Raw genomic sequence first — 24,839 nt, 5'->3', positions numbered from 1 at the left:
GAGCGGCTGGGCCCGTGAGCCATGGCCGCTGAGCCTGCGCGTCCGGAGCCTGTGCTCCGCAACGGGAGAGGCCACAACAGTGAGAGGCCCGTGTACCGCAAAAAAAAAAAAAAAAAAAAAAAAAAAAGATTTTCAGCCAAAAATGCTTGATAAACTGGCCAAGAAGTCCACAGGCGAGGGATGTTGGACTCTGCTGCACATTTGTCGTGTGACCTTGGGCCAGTCACTGACTCTCTACGGGTCCTAGGGTGGATGAGCCAGGGCTGCCCAAGGTCCCTTCCAGTTCAGACAGTCTGTGATTTGCTCAGTATGTGCTACACAGAGGCGTTTAGAATGTCTAATCCGGTGTTTTCTTGTTCTTTTGGAATTGATTTCGTTTATCGCAGAGTAAAGAAAGTTGGCTAACGATTGGGAGACAAGAATCTTGGCACTCTTGGGTGGCCTCCGACCAAATCAAGAAATTGATGGCTTACACACTGTGCTGACGAGAACTTGACTGCTGCCCCTCAACCCAAGAACACTAACCCTTGTGCCATTCCAGAGTAAATGAGAAAACGACAACAGGACTGTGGCATGCCCAGCACCACCCTGGGAGCATTCAAAATCAAATTCACTCACCCGCTTGCTTTCTGAGTCCCAGATTCTTCCGGTAGCAGAATGCGGGGTATCCACGTGCCGCCAGGATGTGTGTGTATGGATGTGTGTGTTTCATCTCGATAAAAATTAAACAGCTTCATACCGTCTCTGAATCCCCCCAGGTACATCCGAGGAGCATATTAGAATTTGAAACGTTCCAGAAGTTTAAAACGTGGCTGGCCCTTTCATTTAATTAGAGTTATCACACCCTCCCTTCCTTTGCATAATACCTGGGAAGAATCTGTCTGTATTAATATAAGTTATTGTATTTGGTCTGGCACATTCTAGATGACACATTTGTCATCTTCCCATTGTACATGGTTGGCTGAAGCCATTACAAATTATTACCACTTCCAACTTTGTGTCTGAAACGCAGCTCCTCCTCCCCTGTCTCATTCCTGTCTTCCAATTTGGAAACCATGGGTAATGTGTTCGTGGAGACACACAGGCTTTGCTCTGGCTCTGCACTCACTCTTGGGTCCTCTGAGTCCTGCCAGCAATGACATGTTAAAAGCTCACTATTAATAAAACCATTATTGAATAGATGTTTGGTTCCTGGGCCCAGAGCGTGATGCAGTACCTTGAGAGGGTGCATTTCTTTAATTTAGTCTTGTGTATTTATTTAGCTCAAGCAGATCCTCAAGGTTTTAGAAAATGATGGTGCCTTTCAACTGGTTATTTACGGTTCAAATCAAAGAAGCATTTTCTAGGGTGGAAGAGAATGCCTTTATTTGATTTTTTCAGGATTGATATTTTTATAGTAGAAGATTCCTGCCTCCTGACTTTAAGCTGGACGGGAAAGAGATGTAGAATCACTCCAGCGCTAGCTTCTTGTTATTCCCCCTCCCGCTCCCGACAAACCCAGTTGTTTATTACCTGCCGTAGATTCATCATTTAGATGGAGCTGCAAAGATAAGTATGATCCTTTAACCCCCGACCAATTGGATTTTGTGCGCGGTGCCGCTTCCCACCTCCGCCTGCCTTCAGCCACAAGACACCCAGTCTGTACGCACCTGTCAAGTGCACGCAGCCCCTTGCCTGCCTGTCGGCTCGTGCTTGCTGCACATGTGCATCTCCTCCGAGTCATAATCCCCCCGCCACCCTTCAAAGGGCTTTGCACTAAAGCAGGCGTTCCTGGGGATTAGGCTCCAACTGGCTTTCCAGCAAGGTTCTCTGATGACCTGGAAGGGCAGTGTTTGGTCTCCACGGCTTAGGGATCCCGGACTAGTGCCCAGCAAGGACCAGAGAATCTGATTAGAAGGAATGACATTTCATGGCTAAAGGTAGCGGCAGGCTGCTATACAAATCTTTCAAAACCTATTCTATTTCTTCCTTTTTTCTTCTTCTTTAAAAACCCCCAAGCAAGAATCTGATGTTAATGTTGAGGTCACACAGACTTCTAATTGTGCCCCAGGGCGGGGCCGCCTTTTCAAGATTCCTGTGCTGCAGGCATTTCCATTTTACTTTTACAGCAGGGCAGGTGGAAAGGGTGCAAAGAGCAAGAATCAGCCTCTCCATTTGCTTCCCATGCACTCGGGCATCAGCTGCAGGAGGCAGCACCATGGGGTCGGTGCACTTGTGTTTTAGCCTTGCTTTCCAGAACACTACTGGGAAGAGAGGAGGCTGACTCAGTGTGTGTCTACTGTATGCTGGGTGCTTTCTCCCCCCCAGGGAAGGCAGGGAGGTCAGAAGGGTTGTGCCCAAGGAGGTGAAATTGACTAGCCCAGGGTCACCATTGGGATTAGGAGTTAAGTAGCCCTTTTGCCTTACCTCCCCGCCTGGAACCCAGCCCTAGGGTTATGTACCCGTCCTTCTGGAAGGCAATGCCAGCCCCCTGCTGGAAGGCAGGCAGATGGCACATTTTGTGCCTGACATTCAGTGGGCCTTTTAAAAACTATCCAAAGGCTTCATTTTACTAAGTGGGGAATCTGATGCTTACATGTCGAGAGAAAGTGGCATGTTTTAGTCCAGCCTGTCATCAGGCAGAGCCGTTTGTCCGCTGGTGCTCTAAGCAGCACTTACCACACCCAGGCCTGTGGCTTGTACTTGGAAATCAGAGATGACAGTATATAGCCCGTGCCCTCAGGGAGTCATGAGGGGGACTTGGATCCATCCATGGCCACAGGTCACCAAGTGTTGATTTTTTTTGTTTGTTTTTTTAAATTTATTTATTTTTTCATTCATTCATTTATTTATTTATGGCTGCATTGGGTCTTCGTTGCTGCGCGTGGGCTTTCTCTAGTTGCGGCCAGTGGGGGCTACTCTTTGTTGCGGTGCCCGGGCTTCTCATTGCGGTGGCTTCTCGTGTTGCGGAGCACGGGCTCTAGGCGCGCGAGCTTCAGTAGTTGTGGTGCACGAGCTCAGTAGTTGTGGCTTGCAGGCTTAGTTGCTCCGTGGCATGTGGGATCTTCCTGGACCAGGGATTGAACCCGCGTCCCCTGCGTTGGCAGGCGGATTCCCAACCACTGCGCCACCAGGGAAGTCCCACCGAGTGTTCTAAGTGCCGTGACATCTGCATGCATCTGCATCCATGCCACCCTCTCCAAAGCAGCATCGCCCCCACCCCCCCAGCTCCTCCCTCCTTGTGCCCTGCTTTAATTTCCTTCAGCACACTTGTCACTACCAGAAGGACGTTTTACTGTTTGTCATCTGCCTTCCCCACTTCGAGTAAGCTCCATGAGAACTGAAGTTTGACCTGCATTACTCACTGACACACCCCCAGCACCTCCACGGTGCCTGGCACACAGTAGGTGTTTTAATAAATAAATATTTGCTGAATGAATGGAATGATCTTACTCCCAGTACAATGCTGGTGACTTCAGGATTCCTTGGTTCTTGAGTGTGATTGCTTAAGAAAGTCTGTGGGTTGCAGTGTACTGGGTGCTGGATAGAAAAATCAAGGAAAGCCATAGGCTCTACTGTGTGCTGTACCAGGAAGCTAGTAGCTGTGTGGCTGTGGGCAGATCACTTGACATCTCTGAACCTCAGCTACAGAACTGTGAAATGGGCAGAGCTACCTCCCACTTGCCTCCTTCCCAGGGTGGCCGTAGGGATCAAATGAGTTAATAGGTATGAAAACCTACTGAAGAGGAAACCCTCTAATACCACTGAAGTGAAAGACCTTAAAAAAAAGTGTGGTCTGTGACGGTGGGCAATAGCTTTTTTTTTTCAAATAAATTTATTCACTTTTTATTTTTGGCTGCGTTGGGTCTCCGTTGCCGCACGCAGGAAAGACCTTAAAAAAAAGTGTGGTCTGTGACGGTGGGCAATAGCTTTTTTTTTTCTTTTTTTTTTTTTTTAAATAAATTTATTCACTTTTTATTTTTGGCTGCGTTGGGTCTCCGTTGCCGCACGCGGGCTTTCTCTAGTTGTGATGAGCGGGCGCTGCTCTTTGTTGTGGTGTGCAGGCTTCGTTGTGGAGCACAGGCTCTAGGTGCACGGGCTTCAGTAGTTGTGGCACGTGGGCTCAGTAGTTGTGGCTCTCGGGCTCTGGAGCACAGGCTCAGTACTTGTGGCGCATGGGCTTAGTTGCTCCGCGGCATGTGGGATCTTCCCAGACCAGGGCTCGAACCCGTGTCTCCTGCATTGGCAGGCGGATTCCTAACTGCTGCGCCACCAGGGAAGCCCTGGGCAATAGCTTTTGCCAACGTCTGCAGCCCAAATCGACCCTAAGAGGCCCCTTCAGTTATTTCATTTGTCACTTTGCTTTTAATTTAAAAATCATATTCCCAGAAGTGGGTTATTTCCACAGCCTGACTGTGTCTGAGATTCCAAAATAGAATCATTTATGCATTCTGAAGCAATCAATGAACCAATTTCGGGTGAGATATATCTTCTATATCTTCTGGCTTTTTATTATTAAAAAAAATAAAAGAAAGAAACACTTCAGGTTTCAAGAAACCTCAACATTTCAGGTGAAGGGCAAGTTCCTACTAATCACATGTATATTTCAAAGCTGCTTTATCTGAGAATGCATAAATGGTTTTTTTTCTTCTTTTTTTTCTTTTTCTTTTTTTTTTTTTTTTTTGCCGTACGCGGGCCTCTCACTGTCGTGGCCTCTCCCGTTGCGGAGCACAAGCTCCGGACACGCAGGCTCAGCGGCCATGGCTCACGGGCCCAGCCGCTCCGCGGCATGTGGGATCTTCCCGGACCGGGGCACGAACCCATGTTCCCTATATCGGGCTTTCCTGATCCATTGTAGATGTTTGAATTGCACAGTCATTTACTAAATGTAATCAATATTCCCATATAGACAGAGTTTCTTTAAAAATGTAATTGCTTGTATCTGGATGTTGGCATCTGCATTTTCATTTTACAGCAGTAATCAAGCCCAGGGATTGAGTGGAATTGTATGCCCCGACCTCCCTTAAAAATGTCGGGAGGCAAGATAGATGCATGGCCCAGAGGCTAGCGTGTGACAGCCTTGTCCCCTGATCAGCTGCATGCCCAACCTTGTTCCCCAGCATCCTTCCCTGTTGGGTGCCCCCGGGACCCTGACAAGGAGGCAGAGGAGTTAGCTGTTTCCAGAACTATCAGAAGTTAACCTCCCATGTAGGCAGGGAAGCTTCGCTCAGAAGTCCTTGGGGAGGGGTTTTCCTTCTGCCATTTCCATCCTCCTGGCCCCAGATGGAGGGTGTGGTGTCCTTTGGTGTGTCTGGACCCAGCATGACCTTTATTCTTTTCTTCATCTCTCTTCCGCCTCCCTCTTCTTTCTTCTTGGGTTCCCGAAACCTCTCCCAGATTTTCCCCAACTCTCCTGAACCCTCTCCCCCTTCCAAGAGTCCTTCCAAATCCTGAGATTTTTAAGTCTGCTGGGCAGGTCAGCATGTTCAGATCGCCCACAGATTCCTTCCCCTTTTCCCCCAAATGTCTGTCTCTTCACCCATCTCCTAGCAGTGTGGTCTCTGAACAGGATCTGTCCTCCCTTTAGTTTATTTATTTATTTTTATTTACAGTTTCAGCTCTTCTCTAGTATTAACAACAACTTTATTTGCCCTGGAAGCCCTGGCTCATCTCTGACCCTCTGATGGCACCTCTCCAGTCACCTGCAAATCACGGACATTTCCCAAGTTAGTAACTTGACCTGCCCCTCTTCTCCATGGTCCCCGTTGGGGATTGTACCAGCGCTGGCGGGGTTAGACGCTCTGGGACTGACCTCTGCCCAGCGGGTCTCAAACCACTCCTCCCCCGCCATCGCCACTGCCGAACCTCGGAGGCCTCCTCTCTGTCTCCCATCTTGCTCACCTGCCGCCCAGTCCATTCTGCACCCTGGAAGCAGGGTGAACTTTCTAAACTTGGGTCTGATCCAGCCATGCCCTGCCTAGTGCCTCGCACCGGAGCTGGGAGCCCATGGGGCAGAGGCCGAGCTCCTCACCCTGATGTTCAGGCTGCCCATGATCTGATCCCTTTTTACCCACAGACAGTCCTTTTCTCCGGCTGTTCCCAGGTGCAGTTCACAGTTGGCCAGACAAGCAGCATGCCCTCCTCTGAAACGAGGCTTTGTTTCTCTCTACCCGTTGACATCCATGGCCCCAGTGCATCCACCCAGCAGTCCTGCCGCCCGCATGCAGCTGCCCCATCCGCGAGAAACCTTCCCTTGTCCCCTCCCCTTCCTCTGGGTAGTGGCCTCCTTCACTCTCTTGTGACACAGGGTATATATCTCCTAGTGTTTTCTTGTGTTGCTCTGTGGACAATAATAACCTGTGTATATATAGATTCACTTAAACATCACGACAGCCCTGTCAGGTAGGTACCACGTTTATTTGCTTCATTTTGCAAAACTACAAAGAATTTGTCGCTTGCCTGTTGTCACAAAGATGGAAAGTGGCAGAGTCAGGATTTAAACCCAGATTTTGTTGACTTGAGGGAATGTATCCATCACCCCAGCACCGGAAAGAGGCAACATCCTTCTGTGCTTGAACCTAGAGCACAGACGCTCTGGGTTTGAAGCCCAGCTCCGCCACTTTGTACTGTAGGGCCTTGAACAAGCTTCTTAACCTCTCTGATTCTTAGATTCCTCTTCAATAAAATTATGATGGGAATAATAGTCAAATGGCAAGCAAGTTACTTAACTTCTCTGTTCCATTTCCTCATCTGTAAAATAGGGATATTGATGGCATTGCAGGTAATGTATTGAAGCACTGGGCACAGCTATTAATGTGAACATTGAATGATTACCCACTATGTTCACTCCACTGTGTTGGGTCTGTTTTCCTACCAGGTGATGTTCTACTTCGTATAAAATACATAACACACAAGACGCTTGCAAGCCTACAATACTGAGCACACTCATAAATATGGCCACATGGAGGGTCTTCTGTGTGCCACCAGGAACTCTGTTTGGGCTTCACACACCGACTCCTCACACAGCCCCCGGGGAGAGGAAACTGAGCATCTGGGAGAGGAAGTGACCAGTCACCTGCACACAGATGGGAGGTCGCAGGACCCGATTTGAACCCAGGTCTTTCTGCCTCCAAAGCATTGCTCTTGGCCTCTGCTCTCGACAGCTTCTGAGAAGCGGGGTGTAAGCCACGGTGCCGGCCAGACCTAGGGTTTAGTAAATGTACGCTTCTTCCCTAATTTTTTCCATTTGGTAGGAAAAGCCATGAGGAACCAAACAACCCAGGCCACAGCCGCCCTTCCCCTTCCTGGGAAAGCTCTGTGCATGTCATTGACTAAACCTTAGGTACGGAGGTGGCAGTGGGCACTTCTTGCCTCCTTTCCTTGTCCCCCTCTCTTCTCTCTCTCACCATGCCCTGACCTTTGTCAGGATTTTATTTTGTGCAGTCTGTGGAAATTCCCTAACTAGATAGCTGTGACCTCAACTCAACCCCCATTAGGATAAACCTGTAACTTACGAAATCATCTCACTGGATGGTGGAGGCTTGAATCTGTCTTGCTGTCTGCCTTCTGGGCAGGATGAGGACAGAGTCTCCTTGGCCTTATGTAAAAGACTGGTGGCCATTGCAGACTGGGTAAATCAAAGACCGTTTTGTTCGCTTCAGAGGAAACATGAGGAGTAGAGGAGTCTGTTTGGGCTTTTAAAAAAATAAAACGTGTGTGTGTGTGTGTTAATGACCTAAGAGATACGGGTTCAATTTAGAAAACTTAGAAACCCCAGAAAAACATAAAGGAAAAAAACCCCAGATCTTGATAATCCCCTCCACCCAGAAACAGTCACTGTGGACAATTTGATTCCTGTCTGATCAGTCCCCTGCGTGCCTATGTGTGTAAATTTGCACTGGGAACCCTCTATAAAACTGCCACTCTGAACAGTCATGGAGCCTGCCTCTTTCACCAGACAATGTATCAGGACTGTTTTCCCACCTTGATAAATGTTTCTCAAAAATGATTTTTAATGATTGCATAATGTATCATAGCAAAGGGGTTCATGGTTTATTTGACTAATTTCTTCTTGTTGGACTGTTTTTTTTGAAAAAACGTTATCGATATTTCTGCTTTAAACATCCTTGCACATTAATCTTTAAGCACATCTCTAATAATTCTTTGGACTGTCTCTCTAGAGGTGGCATTGGCTTAGGGGATAGGCAGATTTTTAAGGCTTGGGTAAAAGAGCCAAAGTGCTCTTGGGAAAGAGTTTGTTTTTATTACAGTCCCCCTTCCCAACATTAGCAGTGTATGAGACGCCTCATTTTTCCCCAGCCTTGCCAACACTGGATATTGTATTTCTTTTCCATTTTTGCCAATCTGATTGACAAAATGTATCCTACTCTGATTTGCATAATTTAAATAGTGAAGTTGAACTGCTTTGCATGTTTATTGTTTGTATAGCTGTATATACATATATATGGTGTATAGAATATATCATATATACATATATAGATATATAATACATATATTATATAAAACATTTATTGGTGTATAACTTTTTGATGTTCTTAGCCCATTGAATCACAAGAATTTGACATCTCCATGTCATCAAATCTATCAGCCTTTTTCTTTATCATATCTCCTGGGTAGATTGTTAGGAGGTGGTTGATTCATCCACCTTGAATTCAGATTCTTCAGTCTAAGGGTGAATTAAGTTGGAAGCCCATCCCCGTGTTAACTGAGAATGCACAGAAAGTGATGCGGGACAGGAATGTGGAGAGTCAGCAAGGAGAATACTCCCCATCCATGTATCCACTCGTGCACTGAGAAAATGATACTGATATAAACTGATTTTCCTGATGGATGGATGCGCTATGGACATTGATTCTAGACAGCAAAGCAGTCCATTGCAAACCCATCGAGGCGCACTGGTGATTATATTTATGACTTCTAGAATCTTGTTAGTTCCTCCTTAAAGAAAAAAGAAAAGAATAAAGAGACAAAATTTCAAAGAACATTTGTAAAGCAATTTACTTAAATTGTAAGAGACTAAAAGCCAGGCTTAGTAGATAATTGAAGAATTGCATTAAAAAGGAATCAGTATCTTTCTGGAAGCTCTGTCCTCATCTTGTGAATTGTTTTGCAAAGGGAGGGTCACTCTGTCACTATCTTGTAAATCTCTCATGGCATTATCGCCAAGGACAACATTTTTTTCCCCCTCTTTGATCCTTCATGTTTCTCCTTTTCGCACAGCCTTAGCTCACTAAGACATTTAGGGGCAAAAATACGGGAGAGCAGGGGTTTTGAAATTACAGGTCCCTGTTCCAGCCTCTGGGATCCTGGCATTCCCAGCACTGGAGCAAAGGTTTCCTTCTGCATCTTCACTCTGAGCCTTTGGAGAAGGTCAAACTCATAAAGAAAAGAGAATGAGGGGAATGCACAGTTGATTTTTGAAAATCTACTTATTAAGTTCCCAATTAAAGGCAAGTTTAAACATCATTAAGAAAACTGAAAAGGAGAAAAGAAGATGCAGATATTCCCACCCTCCTTAACTAGTCATCACTTCTCTGCCATTTCCCCTGGCCTTTATCTCTATGTATTCACATTTCCTCAGTGGTTTAATTACCTTTCTCCTTTCATTTTTGCTTCATACGTCTGTGAAAAATATCTCTGCTTCCAACTGCGTATAGAAGATGTCTAATCCTTGAGATGTCCTTTAGCATTCATTCATCCACCTGACAGTTGTTTTACTGAGCACCTTCTATGTGACTGGTGTGATTTAACACCCTCTTTAAACTCTACGTATCCCATGTACTTATTTGTTAATATATTTGTAATTAATATTACTTCCTACTTCAAAAATAACTGAGTGACTTAACCTAAAAAGCATATCGTGAAAGAGGCACGTGAAAGAGGGATCTGAAACCATATTGAAAAGTGTATTGTGTGTGTGTGTGTGTGCACGCGCGCGCGCACGTACGCACACGTGTTCACGCACAGGCATGTGTGAGGTGGTGCCTTTATAGGAATGATATTTCATATTCCAATGGAATTCTGAGCTTCCTAGCAACCAAGGCAGAAAGAGAAATTAATACATTTTTTTTAGATTCTATAGAGAACTCATTGGTACTTCAGGAGAGGTAAAATTCTTCATTGGCAGTTTCAAGAGGAAGGAGGTCAATTTCAGGAGGAAGGCAATTTCAATTGCATTTTTCATTGTCTCTCATTTTATGTGGAATCACCCACAGTCTCCTATCTTTCATATTTATTGATACATCTGTGACCAAACCAGAAGAATTTCCTGTCTTCTCTTGTCTATTGAGAAAGATGTGGATAAAATAATCATTTATATAAGTGAGTTTGCTGAGATATGTACTTTCAGGGACAGGGAGCAGCACGTGCAAATAGCTTGGAGCACTTGATACTCTAAGGAAGGCTAGGTGGCAGGGCAGGAGATGAGGCTGGCCGGGCAGCAGGGCCAGCTGTGCAGGCCCGAGAGGCACTGAGAGAGTTTGGGCCAGGGCAGGGAATGGTCCACTTGCATTTTATTTTTTTGTTGTTGTTACAGTTCAATATTTTTTTAACATCTTTATTGGAGTATAATTGCTTTACAATGGTGTGTTAGTTTCTGCTTTACAACAAAGTGAATCAGTTGTACATATACATATGTTCCCCTATCTCTGCCCTCTTGTGTCACCTTCCCTCCCACCCTCCCTATCCCTCCCCTCTAGGTAGTCACAAAGCACAAAGGTGATCTCCCTGTGCTATGCGGCAGCTTCCCTCTAGCTATCTAATTTACATTTGGTAGTGTATATATGTCCATGCCACTCTCTCACTTCGTCACAGCTTACCCTTCCCCCTCCCCATATCCTCAAGTCCATGCTCTAGTAGGTCTGTGTTTTATTCCCGTCCTACCACTAATCTCTTCATGACATTTTTTTTTCTTAGATTCCATATATATGTGTTAGCATACGGTATTTGTTTTTCTCCTTCTGACTTACTTCACTCTGTATGACAGACTCCAGGTCTATCCACCTCATTACAAATAACTCAGTTTCATTTCTTTTTATGGCTGAGTAATATTCCATTGTATATATGTGCCACATCTTCTTTATCCATTCATCTGTTGATGGACACTTAGGTTGCTTCCATGTCCTGGCTATAGTAAATAGAGCTGCAATGAACATTTTGGTACATGACTCTTTTTAAAAGGATGTCCGATCACCCTGCAGAGACTAATTTTGAAGGCTGAGAGAGGAGGCTGGAAAGCCGTTGCAGTTAGTGGTCCCTGTAAGAGGTAGTAATTAACACAGACAAAAATGTGGTGCAGAGGAAGGAGCTCTGAAGACAGAGTGTTAATTAGGGCTTTTCTTTCTCGTGACATTAAAATATGCCACAGGGGCAGAGAGTCCACACACCAATTTCTGTCCTCCCTCAGTGGGGCTAAATGGGGAGGGTCTTCCCAGTGCCTATGGCTGCACCTGGGACCAGCTCAGGGTTCAAGAGTACAAGGCCTCTCATTTATTTACAGCCTGTAAGTCCACACTCCCTTTTCAGATCCTCTCCTCGTCCATCTTGTGAGGCCAAGACGTAGGATTGGCCTTGTGTTATTTGAACCTTCTTGAACTACTGGTAAGAGATGCATGAGTTTGGGGAATCCAAGATTCAAGTCCAAGCCGAGCCTCTTATCCTCTCTGTGACCTTACATAAGACACTTCAGCACCCAGATGTTCTTTCTTCATATGTGCAGTGGGAAGAATAAAACGCGTGGTCATTGCAGTAATTTTGCTGTTGTCAATAATATTAATCGCCATTTGCTGGCACCTGCTATATGCCATGCCCAGTGCAAGATGCTTTGTGTACCTTATCTTGTCTGTCCTCATTTTGTCCACACAGCTCCATAAGGGTAGACATTAGTAGCCCCATTTAACAGGTGAGAAAGCTGAGGCTTGAAGGGCTTAAGGAACTTGCCTGAACTCTCATAGCTAGGAAGACGTGGAACTATGTCTGGGAATGGTTTTCTAGTGAGTATACCTTTTACTGAAAAACTCTTGAGGCGTCCTCCAGCTCAGCCACCTTTTCATTTTGATGCTTTATAATACTTTGGTCCCCAGAAGGGATTGGAAGATAGAGCCAAGATTTGCCTAAACGGGGAGATTTCTGGAGCCTGTGGAAGAAGGCATGAAAGAGTATGGATCCCTGCGCCACAGTGATCTCTGCTTAGGGAAAAGATCGCTGCACAGCCCTCACCCAGTCCCATCCACAGCGCCCATAGATGGGGGGCATTCAGGCCTCCTATAGGTCCAGGTTTCGCAGTGCTTCCCCCTGCAGGTAGTTATAGGAACTACACAGAGAGGGACAGGGTTGCATGTGAAAAAAAGACAGCCCACTGCCTCTGGGATTCCACTTTTCTCTGGTGTAGAGAATTAGATGCACGTGTGCTCCAAGCTGCACGTAAAAGTATGTTATCGCAGATTGCTCGTACTGGCAAAAATGAGAAGCAACATAAATGTCCAGCAATAGGGGAATGGGAATTCAGTGGTTGTGTATCTCTGCCAGGGAATGCCATGGAGTGTTGGAAGAGGTGATCTTTCGAGGAAAGAGCTTCAAAATATATTTTTTAGCTGAAAACAAAAAAGGTATCAATGAAATCTTAAGTATGAGCCAACCTGTGTAAACCTCAGACAACAATAGTTTTGTGTGTGAACATCCACGTGTCTGTAAAATGCACACAAGAAGTCGGGAAGGACAGACACCAGAATGCAGCTGTGTGTGGTTACCATGGATGGTGACTTGTGACTTCTACTCTAAGTTCTCTATAATAATAACACCTAACCGTTCTGTACCTCTTACCTGTCTTCCAGGCACTAAACAATTTATGTATATTAACTAATTTAATCCTCACCACTGCCCTGTGAGATAATACTACTATTATCCCGTCTTATGCCTGGGAAACTGGGGTACAGACTAGCTAAGTAACTTGCCTGCGGTTGCCATCGGCGGGTAGCAGAGCCAGGATGGGAATCCTTGCAGCCCTGCTTCAGAGCTGTGGCTCTTAACCATTCCCTCTTCTGCTTCTGTCTCTGAATTCCACGTGTGTCTGAGGTGTGTATGCTCACGTGAGTGTGCAGAAGCATGGAATGGTGACCCAGGGCTGCCTGAGCCCCAGGCTAGTGTACTGCTCTTTCTGTGGCCTCATTTGAGCAAATTCCTGGGGGCTGCCTGGCATCTCGAAAGCCCAGTGAATATCTTGAATGACTGAGCAAATGAATGAAATGAATGAATGGGTAAGTAAGTGAAGGAGAAGGAACAGGGGGAGGGTATAAAGAAAACAGAACATGCATTGTGCCTTAAGGAACTTGTCTTGTAGTCTTAGAGACAGAATGTGTGAAGGTGATGCAGAGGCTATCGTATAGATGGCAACAAAAACATACAAGTGCGCTGGGTGCTCTCCGAGAAGGGGAGTCACTCACTATCTAGGAAGGCTTCCTGGAGGTGGTGGGAAAGGGGCTGAGTGTCAAAGGCGGGGCTGATATGAGGAAGTGTGGATTAAAGGAAAGAAGGACGTTTCTGAAGGGGAGGAAAGTTGGGAGGGAGGGGCTAGAGTTGCTCATGTATTTGTATTCATGTAGATGGGAGGTTTAGAGAATTTCTAGGGCTTTTGTTTGAGAGAAGAAGCTGGCAGACTTAGGAAGGAAATTCATGTGCATTTAGTACCTACTCTGTGCTATGTACTATATAGGTAGTTTACATTATCTTAATAGTCCTTACAACAGTTGCATTTTAATTGCAGAAACAGGCACAGAGAGGTTAGGTTATTTGCTCTGTGCCACACAGCAGGTCAACCTCAGAGCCAGGATTGGTGCCCAGTGAGTCTGAACCCAGAGCCCAACTAGGCAAGGTGGGGTCAGGAAGAGCAGGGTAGCACCATCCTTCCCTCTCTTCCCCATCACTAACCTGGGTCTTAGACCAGCTCCCTCCCCTTCCTGATTCTGAGTGGTCCGTTCCCCAGAAGAGAAAACCTTGCCCTGAAATAAGCTGGATGACTCACCATTATGTGTCCTTACTCGAGACTTTTCTGAAACACTTCTTTTTGTACCTGCCCCTCCAGACAATAGTCTAATGGTCTTGTGACCTTGTGCTTGCACTTTGGTGCATGTTTTTGAACACAGGAGCATGTGTGCATCTGTCGTGCTGACACCCCGCCCCCCGCCCCCCAGTCCCTTCACATTGTAGCGGTCTCCAGTCTATTTCTCAGTCCTCTGCTGAGCAGAGAATTCTATCACCTGGACCATGATTTTAGGGTGTCAGAGTCAGCTCTGAAGAGCTGAGTGAGGCAGATTTGCCCCCTGAGAGCATTAATCCAAGTAGCAAGTTATTAAGTTTGAAGACATACACATATAATTTACATTTCTACAATCATAGCACGCAGTCTGAGTAGTCATCTGGTGACGGGTCGTATCTTAGCCATGCCATCTGCCGGGTCAGATCAAGATTTCCGTGATCTGACGTGGTGGAATTCTGGTAAGCCCCTCGGTCGAGTTGCATCAGTAAATGTGGTAACACGCAGGGGAGCAGAGGACTCTGGTGACGGCTCTTGCTTGCAGTGGACTTTCCCCCTAGATCTCATGGGATTTTTTTAGCCTTAGCTCATTGGATTCTTAAGTATCAGGCACTGTGCTAATAGGGTTCCTCTACCTAAAGAGAGAGTAGAAAAGAGATCTTCATTTTACAGGAGGGAAACAGATGAACAGAGAGGTTTGGTAACTTGTGTGAGGTGGCACAGCTTATAAGCAATTGATTCAGGAGACTGGCTGATTCTGCAGGTTGCTGCAGCAGGAGGGGGTGTGGTTGACAGTCACCAACAGTCATAGGCAGGGCATGCGGTCTGCTTTCGGGTAGCTTTTGGATGTGATTTACCACACATAAGCAGCTGCCTACAAAGAGCAGGGAGACACAGTTGTAGTCCCATTGGAGTGTGTCCCCCCCCCGCCCGCAGGTCCCTTTGAAGGACCCTCTGCTGCCCATGATAGTGCCGAGTTGCGGCGGGGTGGGGGGGGGTGCGTCCTGCAACACCTGAGATGCTCCATCTGCCCTTTGGGTGTTTTCTTAAACCCTTTTGGTCCCTCCCAATTGATATGGAACCTCAGAGCCTCCAGGTTCAAGATCTGGTTCAGGGACCTGATAGCAACTTCTTTTCTTCTAAATACAGCAATGAACCAGAGGACATTGAAGTTTAACTCGGGGCAGGACCTTAGCAATCAGGGATTCCAACCCGTTCATTGCCAGTTGGCAAAACGGAGGCCCAGCAAGAGGAGGACGTAGCCCCCGACCACCCAGCAGGACGGTGGCACAACAGGGACATGCCTGGGTCTCTGTTTCACAGCCAGAGTTCTTTCTACTTTGCCCTACTGCATAGGGCTGCTTGCTACTGAGGCTCGCCAGTGAGAGAAGCCACCGGTTCTGTGAAATGCATGGCCTGGGCACCTAACCACACTATCCTCCAGATGGCCTGAGCCTCGGGGATCAAGGTAGCAATGGTGAGTAAGTGTGGAAGGCAGGTGGAAGGGTTGTCAGGGCAAGAAAGCACCAGCCAGCTCTTTTTAGGGATTAACCCCTCCGTGCAGTGACACTTTTTAAAATAAGCAAGCGGTTGTTTGTAAAAAAAAAAAAAGGAGACAAGAAGGCAATGAGAAAATAGAAACTGAATTCCTAGACCAGCCCCTCCTCCTCGCCTTCCCTGCGTGACACACAAGGTTTAGTCAAAGCACAACGGATGGAGGCCTTCCCTCGGGGTTCTAATGGCCACGGCACCAAGACCATATTCCCAGAGCCTGCTTGGATGTGGAAAGTGCTGTCTCAGGAATCTCGTTTTTTCTTCAGTTTTGCCAGGAAAATAAAGATGGATGACGATGCAGTGGATGATGATATTCGTGCTCTCCAAGACCCAATGAAAGCCCATATTTACCCCCCCGCAAAGAGCCAATATCAGAGGTTCCAGAATGGTCTAGGCTTGAGTGGCCGTCAGAGTTTCTGGTCCCACAGGCTTGTGATGGGGAAACTGAGGTGCAGAGGCGAAGAGGCTTGTCCAGGGCTGGCCTCCTGTGTCTGGGCTGTACCCTCTCAGTCCCTTCCCATCTCGGGTTGCCAGTGTCCCCTTCTGCACCACACTGAGGACGGGCAGCACTTGGGAGACTCAGTGACCTCCCAGGACCTCTCTGGCGCCAGCTCTCCGTGGTGTTCTCATCAAGGTCATTAACATCCTCTCCGTTCTCAAGGTTACTGCTTGCCTATTTATAGAACTGACCAAGAGAATTCCACCACTGCCAGCAATACAGAATACAAATCATGCGCTGTGCGTTGGTTTTCATTCTCTGACACCTCTTTTTTTTTTTTTTTTTTTTTGTTAACTCCGTGGACAGTGCTTATCTACACCTGGTTTCCCTTCTCAATGTGGACACTCCTGGGAGGAGAGGCGAGTGGGCTCTGCTACCTGCTGACCCCCCCACTGTGTGCAGAGGCCCGGCCCTCAAGCACACCGTTTTCATTTAACCCACGCAATCCTGAGAGGTGGGCATTGTCTGCATCCCACGTGTGCTGCTTTCAGAGAGGAAGCAGCCGGCCCCAGGGCTCCTGACCTACAAGTGACAGAAGCGACTTAAATCCAGTGCTGCCCAAATCCACAACGTCCATTCTTTCCACTTGCCTTCCCCGTTCCTAATTCCAGCGCAGCCTTCCGGATCAGATGAGGAAGGTGGCTGCAGGATGATGCCTGTGCATGCTTTGGTTCCTTTGGAGGACATATATATGCTTTCTCATCCAGTCAGGGCAACCAGGTTTTTCTGAGGACCTACTGTGCGCCTGACGGAGCCTTGTCTCTCTCCAGGCTGTAGGTGCCATGGGGATATGCCCACTTTGCTCTCTCCAGGCCCAGCACACAGTAGGCTCGGTCAGCCCTTGTGGATGAGTGATGGGGCTCAGACTCACCGTCTGTCCAGGGAAGGGAGCAAAGAAGAGGCAGGCCAGTTGGAGCAGCATTAGAGCCGCGGCAGCGCCTTCACGGAGGAGGGAGCTGGGGGCAGGGCAGAAGGATCAGGAAGACAGCTCAGAGGCTGCAGTGGCTTCTGCGGATGGTGCTCGTGTCCTGAGTTCTGGCAGAAGCCCGCTTGGTCTGCGGCTTCCTCCATCCTGCATCTCAAACCTCACAGAGGTTTTATTTTTCCAACTGTTCTGTCAGGGACGTCCCAGGGAATGTGAAAAGAACACTGTACAATCTTTCTCTGCACATCTTCTCAGAAATCTTTTTCACAAGCAGGATTTTGGAGAGCTGCCATCCTCTCGTTGTCCCTCCGCCCAGGACTGGCATTAAGCTGTGGAACTGAGGGTCACTCCAGCTTACCCGTCCTCCTCTGGAAGAGGTTCAGATGTCAGAGTGTCCAGTCCTGTGGCCCAGTGTCCTTGTCTGGCAGCCCCGCCCAGCCAGGGCTCCCCACTATCTTGGAAAGCCCCACCCTTGACCCCTTTTGTCTGCCAAGAGAACTGGGGGGTCGGTAGAACCCAGTGCTCCACAGATTCAGAGAGCTAAGTGCCTCCCTACCCTTTTATGTATATTGCTGTCTTCTGGCATTGGACACAATATACCTTCATTCTGGAACATTTGGAAAATATTGAGAAACAGGAAGGACAAAATAATAATCACCCATAATTTTGCCACCCCGAGAGAAGCACTGCTGGTGTCTGGCACGTTACTCCTCAGTTTCATTTTTTTTTTCCTGTGTAATTTTTCTCTTAACCTAACTGAGAACACACTGTAAGACAGGATTTATATCCTTTTGACCGCACTTAACATTAAAATGTATCACACATCCATGGCATTACAAATACTTTGTAATGATTGTAAGATGCGATTTTAATGGCAGCGTGAATTTTCCCACGTGCAGGTACTATCTATCATTGGCTCAGAAGTCCCAGGTTTAGGGGTATGTTTGCTGTTAATCCCAGTGCTAAGTGACCGTCTCCCTGAATAAAGGGCTTCAGGTCAGTACAGGTGCATCATGGGAAAGCAGCATGGCGCTCCCAGGGCTCAGAGTTTGGGTTCACCTCTCCCTGTGGCTGTTCCATCCCCAGACTAGAACGTGTTGAGTCAATGTGGTATGCACACTCAAAATTAGTTGCTGTACGAAAGGAACCCCGTACTAGCTGTGCGGGCAGGTCATTTCCCTCGTTTTCTTCCACTAAATCATGGAATCCCTCTCCCACTAAATTGGATTCCATGAGGATTTCAGGAGATAAAGCACATCAGGTGCAGAGCTGAGTGTTTCATACATACAGGCCCTTTATCATTGTTAAGCTACAGTTTGTATCAGTATTTTTATCTCTTGACTCTCTTGTCTAGTAATTTATCGGGGTCACCAAGGCCACCCCCAGTTTCCATAAGGGCTCACGGGTTCAGCGTATGATTGTGCTTGTGGCTAAGGTTTGTTACAGCAAAAGGATACACAGCACAGTGAGCACAGGAGCAGCACGTGAGGCAGTCTGCAGGAAACCAGGCAGAAGCGTCTGAGTCCTCTCTCTGTGCAGTCACACAGGATGGGCTTGATTCCTCCAGAACTGAGTTGTAACAACACGTGTGAAATGTTGTCTACCAGGGATGCTCATTAGAGACTCAGCACCAGAGGTAGGCACCTCTGTCTGTACCCACATCCCAGACGCCCACATGGTTTGCACAAATAATCCAGGCACGGCAAGCCGCCCTTATTGGTAAGGGAATGGTGGGAACACTCAGAATCCAAGTTCGCAGAGGCCCGCCCAGGAGGCCCTCGTAAGGATGCAGTTGTAGGTCTGCTCTGCACAGGTATGCTGAGAGGTCCTATTCCATGTGTTTGGACTACTTCAAGATGGGGGCCGGAGTGGGGTGAGACAGATGTCCTCATTTCCATAGGACAAAATTGAGGGCTAGTAAAGGGAAGACATTTACGAGCTGGTCTCCTACTCCATGTGCGGGGTCCTGAGAGGAAGCAAGTTCTGGATAATCCCTCACCGTCCCCTTTCCTGCTAACTCGTGTCTCTCTCTCTCTCTCTCTCTCTCTCTCTCTCTCTCTCTAGGCTTCCTACTCCATGTGCGGGGTCCTGAGAGGAAGCAAGTTCTGGATAATCCCTCACCGTCCCCTTTCCTGCTAACTCGTGTCTCTCTCTCTCTCTCTCTCTCTCTCTCTCTCTCTAGGCTCTCAAGGGCTCCAAGAAGCTGGTGCTGTCGGTGTACTCAGCGGGGCGCATCCCTGGCGGCTACGTCACCAACCATATCTACACCTGGGTAGACCCCCAAGGCCGCAGCATCTCTCCGCCCTCGGGCCTGCCCCACCCCCATGGCAGCACCCTGCGGCAGCACGAGGGTGACCGGAGGAGCACCCTACACCTCCTGCAAGGCGGGGATGAGAAAAAGGTGAGCCTCTGGGCCTTGGCCTCGCCGGCCCTCCTGGAGGTGGAGGGCTGGGAATGGGGGGTTGGCCATCAAGACCACATTCTCCTTGCCAAACCCAGAATAGGGAAGTTTCTTAGAGGCTGGAAGAAGGGGGTTGGCCTGTAGGGGCTCTGGCCTTCGTCTCTCCCTCAAGTCCCAACTGAAGGGGTTTTTTTTTTTCGTTTTAATCTATGCACCACATATCATAATTCACACTAAGCTGCTGCCATAAGAGCCCAAATACCGTGATTTAAATAAGCTAGATTATCTGCCCCTCACATAGCAGAGTAAAGGGGACCATCCAGGCTGATGGGGCAGCTCTGCTCTCCGTGTGCCATCCTCTGGGATACCGCCCCCTTATGGTTGAAGTCTAGTCCCCCTGTAGCCCCTAGAGTGGAAAGAGGAAGCGAGAAAGCTCGGATGATTTACACTAGAGATGATTTAACTTCTCAGTGGTCCAGACCCAGGCCATGGCCACACGCAGCTGCCAGGACTCCAAGCTCCACAGGGCACCTTTTGCAGTGTGGGTCTCAGGTTGTAAGGAACAGAAACCAGAAACCGGTCCTGGTCACCTTCCACAAAGTCAGAATTCACTGGAAGGGTGCGGGCAGCCCCAGAACTGAAGCTGAGGGACTCAGGGTGCCGTCTCCAGGAAGGAAGGGATCCCCATGGTTTCTCTTCTCTGCATCCTTCCCCTCAAGATTCATATTCCAGGGAGGGAGCACCTGATTGCCTGGCAGGGAGGTGCCCTTTGATTGACAGAAACACCAAGACTGTGGCCGGTGGAGGAGGGGCTATAGCCCAAAGCACCATGGGGTGTTGTAACCTGAAGAAGACGGCCAGGGGCATCAATAGATGCCCCCTACAGAGCCTTCCTCCCCGAGACCATGACTGTTTCTTTAGAAAGGACTGAGAGATGGTCCCCCTGATATTTAAGGTTCACTCCGGGTGCTGTTTGCATTGGGCCCTATGGTTGCTCCTGGGACCAAGAGTCATTCCTGTAAGCATGACTTTGGTGTGACCATGACCATGGTCAAAGCATGACCATGACTTTGGTCTCTGGTGTTCTAAGACCTTGACACAGCTTGGGGCTCTGAGCCAACCGCCTTCCCTCTGGAGACTCTTTCTCAGCTCTCTTTTCCTGTCCATAAGACCATAACATTTATTTAATGTGTTTTGTGTTCTTTGCTCAAATGTCGATATGCAGGAAGCGGCAGAGATGGCGGGGGCTTCTGTGCCAGGCAAGAGGCAGTGGGGTAGCCAGTTTGTAGGCACCGTCAGAGCCTGCCTGGGCTTCTTCAAGGTGGCCAGGTTTGCAGAGGTGGGCTCATATCCCCCTCCCCGCCAGACGATGTTGCTCTCTGGCCATCTTGAGAAAGCAGCACAGCCTGTGGCGTTGAGTCATTTTCAAGGCCAGCCTTCCAGGGTGGGTAGAGAACTTGCTTTATCTTTTTCTCAAGCTCTTCCCTGTATAGTGCATGAACTTAGAATAGTAAGAGCTCACCATGTGCTGGCTCTGTGCTTACAGCATCTCACTGAATCCTCGTGGCTTCCCCATGGGGTAGGTGTCCTTATGCACATTTTACAGATGCAAAATCCGACATTCAGGGGGCACTGTGGCAACTAGGACCCATTGAGCAAGCCAGCCCACACTTAGTGAGCACCTATGCCTGACGCTGTTATGGGAGGTGGGAATGGAGAAATGGACGAGAGACATGAAGCCTTGCTCTGGGGAAGCTTCCAGTGAGTTTGGAAGTCGTAGGAGGCGTGAGACAAAAATCCAGAAATGAGCATAAATGAGCAAGATAATTAAGGTGGTGAAGATTGATGGGAGGAAATAAAATCAGGAAGGGGGTTAGAGAGTGATGGGGAGGGAGGCTCTGCTTCAGATGAGGTGGGCAGGGAAAACCTCTCTGAGGAGATGACTTCTGAGCTGAGACTGAGAGAGGAAGGTGGAGCCACCACGTACCGTTCTGAGCACTGAAAATGCCAGGCAGCAAGGACAGCATGTGCAAAGTCCCTGAGGTGGGAATGAGCATGGCATCTTCAAGTCTTAGAGAGAAGGACCCTGCCCCTGGAATTGAGTGGGTGGGAGGATTGGGAGGATGTAAGGTGCCCTCTGGGGGGTCTTAGAGTAACGTATATAGGAATGTAGAAGGCGAAGGCTGAGGGAATCATGCTCCAGGGAGGACCCAGATACCTCAGGAGGCAGGAAATACGTTGAACCACACCAGAGAAGCCTTCACAGATTTTAGAGCTCCAGGCTGAAGCTTCTACACCCCCGCACCCCGTTCCTCCTTTTGCTGATACAACATGGAGCCCCCGTTTTCCTGTTGAGGAAGGGCATGGGGGAAATGTCTCTGGAGCCCTCACTTCTGGCCCCCTGGCCTGATTCTCTTCTCTCCAGCAGCCTGGTCTCAGCTAATATTCCAGATAGCCACGGGCAGACTCCCAGACTTCCCCTGCTAAACTTCAGAACTCCTAACCTCAAACCCAGCGGGAACACACCTTCTAGGGAAATGAGTTCTCAGGGCAATAGTGATGTAAAGATCACATATAGCACAATTACCCTTGAAAACCGCCTAAGCTGTCCACTGAAGCTGGTTCTGGTTTTGCAGCCCTTGCTAGGAATGCCCTTCTCCACACTGAAGTGTGAGAACCATCCCATGAGGCTGAAGGAAGGAACAGAAGGGAAGGACACAGGTAGCACCTCTGGGAATCAGGCCTGTCTGCTCTCAAGTCACCATCACATCGTCAGAGGCGAATAGGGTGCGGAGTTGTTCAGTGTTGCAGCTTCCCATTCTGGGCTAACCCCCAGCCTCTATAGTACAGATGTAGCCTCTGTATGAAAAAAAATGGAACAGATCTGTTGTGGGAGTTAGATAGTATGGTGGCAGCGTGGCAGGGAGAGTAAGACACTGGAACCAGGCTGCCTGGGTTCAAGTCCTGGCTCCACCACTTGCCAGCTGTGTGACCTTGGATAAGTTACATAACCTCTCTGAGCCTGAATCTCCTCTTCTATAACATGGAGACAGTGGTAGGGCCTCCTCTCCCCACCACTGTGTAAGGCTCTTGGTTCTGCGCCCTGGTGTGCCCAAAGTGCCTGGATCAGTGCCTGGCACAGTGGAGGTGCTCAGTAAGTACTTATTACATGAATGACTGAATTAAAATGCAGGGCTCAAAGTCCCCTACTGCCCCCTGCCAGGGTCACTGGCCCATGAGCAAGTGAGCAAGTCTCAGTGGTTTCTCGGTCCCAAGGCCCCGCTCCGGGCTGAGCAGGCAGACCCTCTGCAGCAGCGGCTGCTCCCCCAAGCTCATGCCTTCAGCAGCCGCAGAGATAAGGTGGGGCCTGCCCCTTAGCTCAGGCTGGGGCCCAGCTGGGAATGGAAGGTGAGGAGTCTTTGGGACCAGCTCTGAAGAAAAACCTACAGTTCTCCTCCTGTGTTTCTCCTTTACCATCACACTCACAGTGCTTCTGACACCAGATGTGGGGGAGGTTTCCCCACCAAGCAATTCTCTGCGACACCAGCTGGATGTCTTACAATTTAACTCAATTCTGACACTGTCTACCTGAGGGGGTGTCCAGTCCCACAGGTTAAGGACTCAGTCCCATGAAACAGCCCCCTACCTGTCCCCACTTCAGATACCAGTTGCAAGTCCAGGTTGTCACCCGTGCTTCCGACTGATCGGCTGTAACTCAGAGGTTCCCCTGACCCCGTCTCAGCTTTGATTAATTTGCTAAAGTGACTCACAGAACTCAGGAAAACAGTTTACTTACTGTGCACCAGTTTATTATAAAAGGATACGGTAAAGGATACAGATGAACATCCGGATGGAAGGGATGTGTAGGGCAGGTTATGTGGGAAGGGGCGCAGAGCTTCCATGCCCCCTCCAGGTGCTCCACTCTCCCCGTACCTCCACCTGTTCACTGACCCAGAAGCTCTCTGAACCCCATACTATTGGGGTCTTTATGGAGCCTTCATCATGTAGGCATGATCAATTTTTAAAAAATTTTATTTATTCTTTTGGCCGCGTCGGGTCTTAGTTGTGGCATGCGGGATCTTCGATGCGGTGCGCAGACTCTTCATTGCGGCACGTGGGCTTCTCTCTAGTTGTGGTGTGCGGGTTTTCTCTCTCTAGTTGAGGTGCGCGAGCTCAGTAGTTGTGGCACACAGGCTTAGTTGCTACCCGCGGCATGTGGGATCTTAGTTGCTACCTGCGGCATGTGGGATCCCTGACCCGGGATCGAACCCGTGTCCTCTGCATTGCAAGGTGGATTCTTTACCACCGGGCCACCAGCGAAGTCCCGTGCATGATCAATTATTAACTCCACTTCCAGCCCCTCTTCCCTCTCTGGAGAAATTGGGGTGGGGCTGAGAATTCCAAGCTTCTAATCATGGCTTGGTCTTTCTGGTGACCAGCCACCCTCCAGGAGGCCAATCAGAGTCGCCTCATTAGAATAAAAGATGCTCCTAGTGGTCTTATCACTTAGGAATTTACAAAGGTTTCAGGAGCTCAGTGCCAGGAGCGAAGACAAAGACAAAATATTTCTTAGTATAAATCACAGTATCGCACCTGGTATCAGAACTCCCTGACTGTGTGACCTTGGATGAGTCACTTAACCTTGGGTGAGTCACTTAAGCTTCCCTAGCCATGGTTTGTGGATGGTCATAGCAGCCATATGGGGCTGTTTCAAGAATCAATAAATCATGTGCACAGAGGATAGTGCCTGGGGCATAGTAATTCATTGCAGTAACAACCATCATTTATCCAATGCTTCCTAGGTGCTAGGTACCTTTCATATCATTTTTGTCCCCAAATGTTTATTGATGTCATCTCCTGAGGCTGCTCATGCTGCTTCCTGGACAGGGTTGGGGTTCTAGAGGAAGGTGGGAAGGGAGATAGCAGTGCTCGCGCCGGGTAAGCTGTGCAACTCTCATTTCAGTGATGGGGAAACTGAAGATCAGAAAAGCAACAGGCCCTGCCCCAGGGTTGCCCAGGAGTAAAGGGCAGGACCAGGATGCGAACTCAGGCCTGTGGGAGGCAGTGCAGTGAGCTAATTAAATGCCTGGGCTCTGCCAGCTGTTTGACCTTGGCCATGTCATTTCACCTCTCTGGCCTCAGTTTCCTCACCTGGAAAATGGGGATAATAAGAGAAACCACAGAGGAGGAAAGACGACTCAACGAAGTAAGGCATGTAAAGTGCTGAGCACAGTGCCTGGGATCTAGGAAAGGCTCAGTACATTTAGTAACCAATTGATTTAGTGAGTTATCATTATATTCTTATTATTGGTGGGAATGGTATTCTTTTTTTTTTTCAAAATTGTATTTTTATTTATTTATTTATTTACTTTTGGTTGTGTTGGGTCTTCGTCTCTATGCGAGGGCTTTCTCTAGTTGCGGCAGGCGGGGG

At 48.3% G+C, this 24,839-nt stretch overlaps 1 protein-coding gene across 1 annotated transcript in view; it reads left to right on the top strand.

Moving 5' to 3' along the window:
* WHRN (whirlin) overlaps positions 1-24,839 on the top strand; it is a 35,395-nt gene that overhangs the window by 5,423 nt on the left and 5,133 nt on the right. The window contains exon 2 of the mRNA XM_028493597.1: positions 19,190-19,408. Within this exon, the coding sequence (XP_028349398.1) occupies positions 19,190-19,408 (219 nt within the window). The remainder of the gene's footprint in view (positions 1-19,189; positions 19,409-24,839) is intronic.

Source organism: Physeter macrocephalus, chromosome 9 (assembly GCF_002837175.3).
Source record: "Physeter macrocephalus isolate SW-GA chromosome 9, ASM283717v5, whole genome shotgun sequence".
Lineage (NCBI taxonomy): Eukaryota > Metazoa > Chordata > Mammalia > Artiodactyla > Physeteridae > Physeter > Physeter macrocephalus.
Note: the sequence above shows the minus strand (reverse complement) of the source record. Positions and strands in the feature narration are given on the sequence as shown.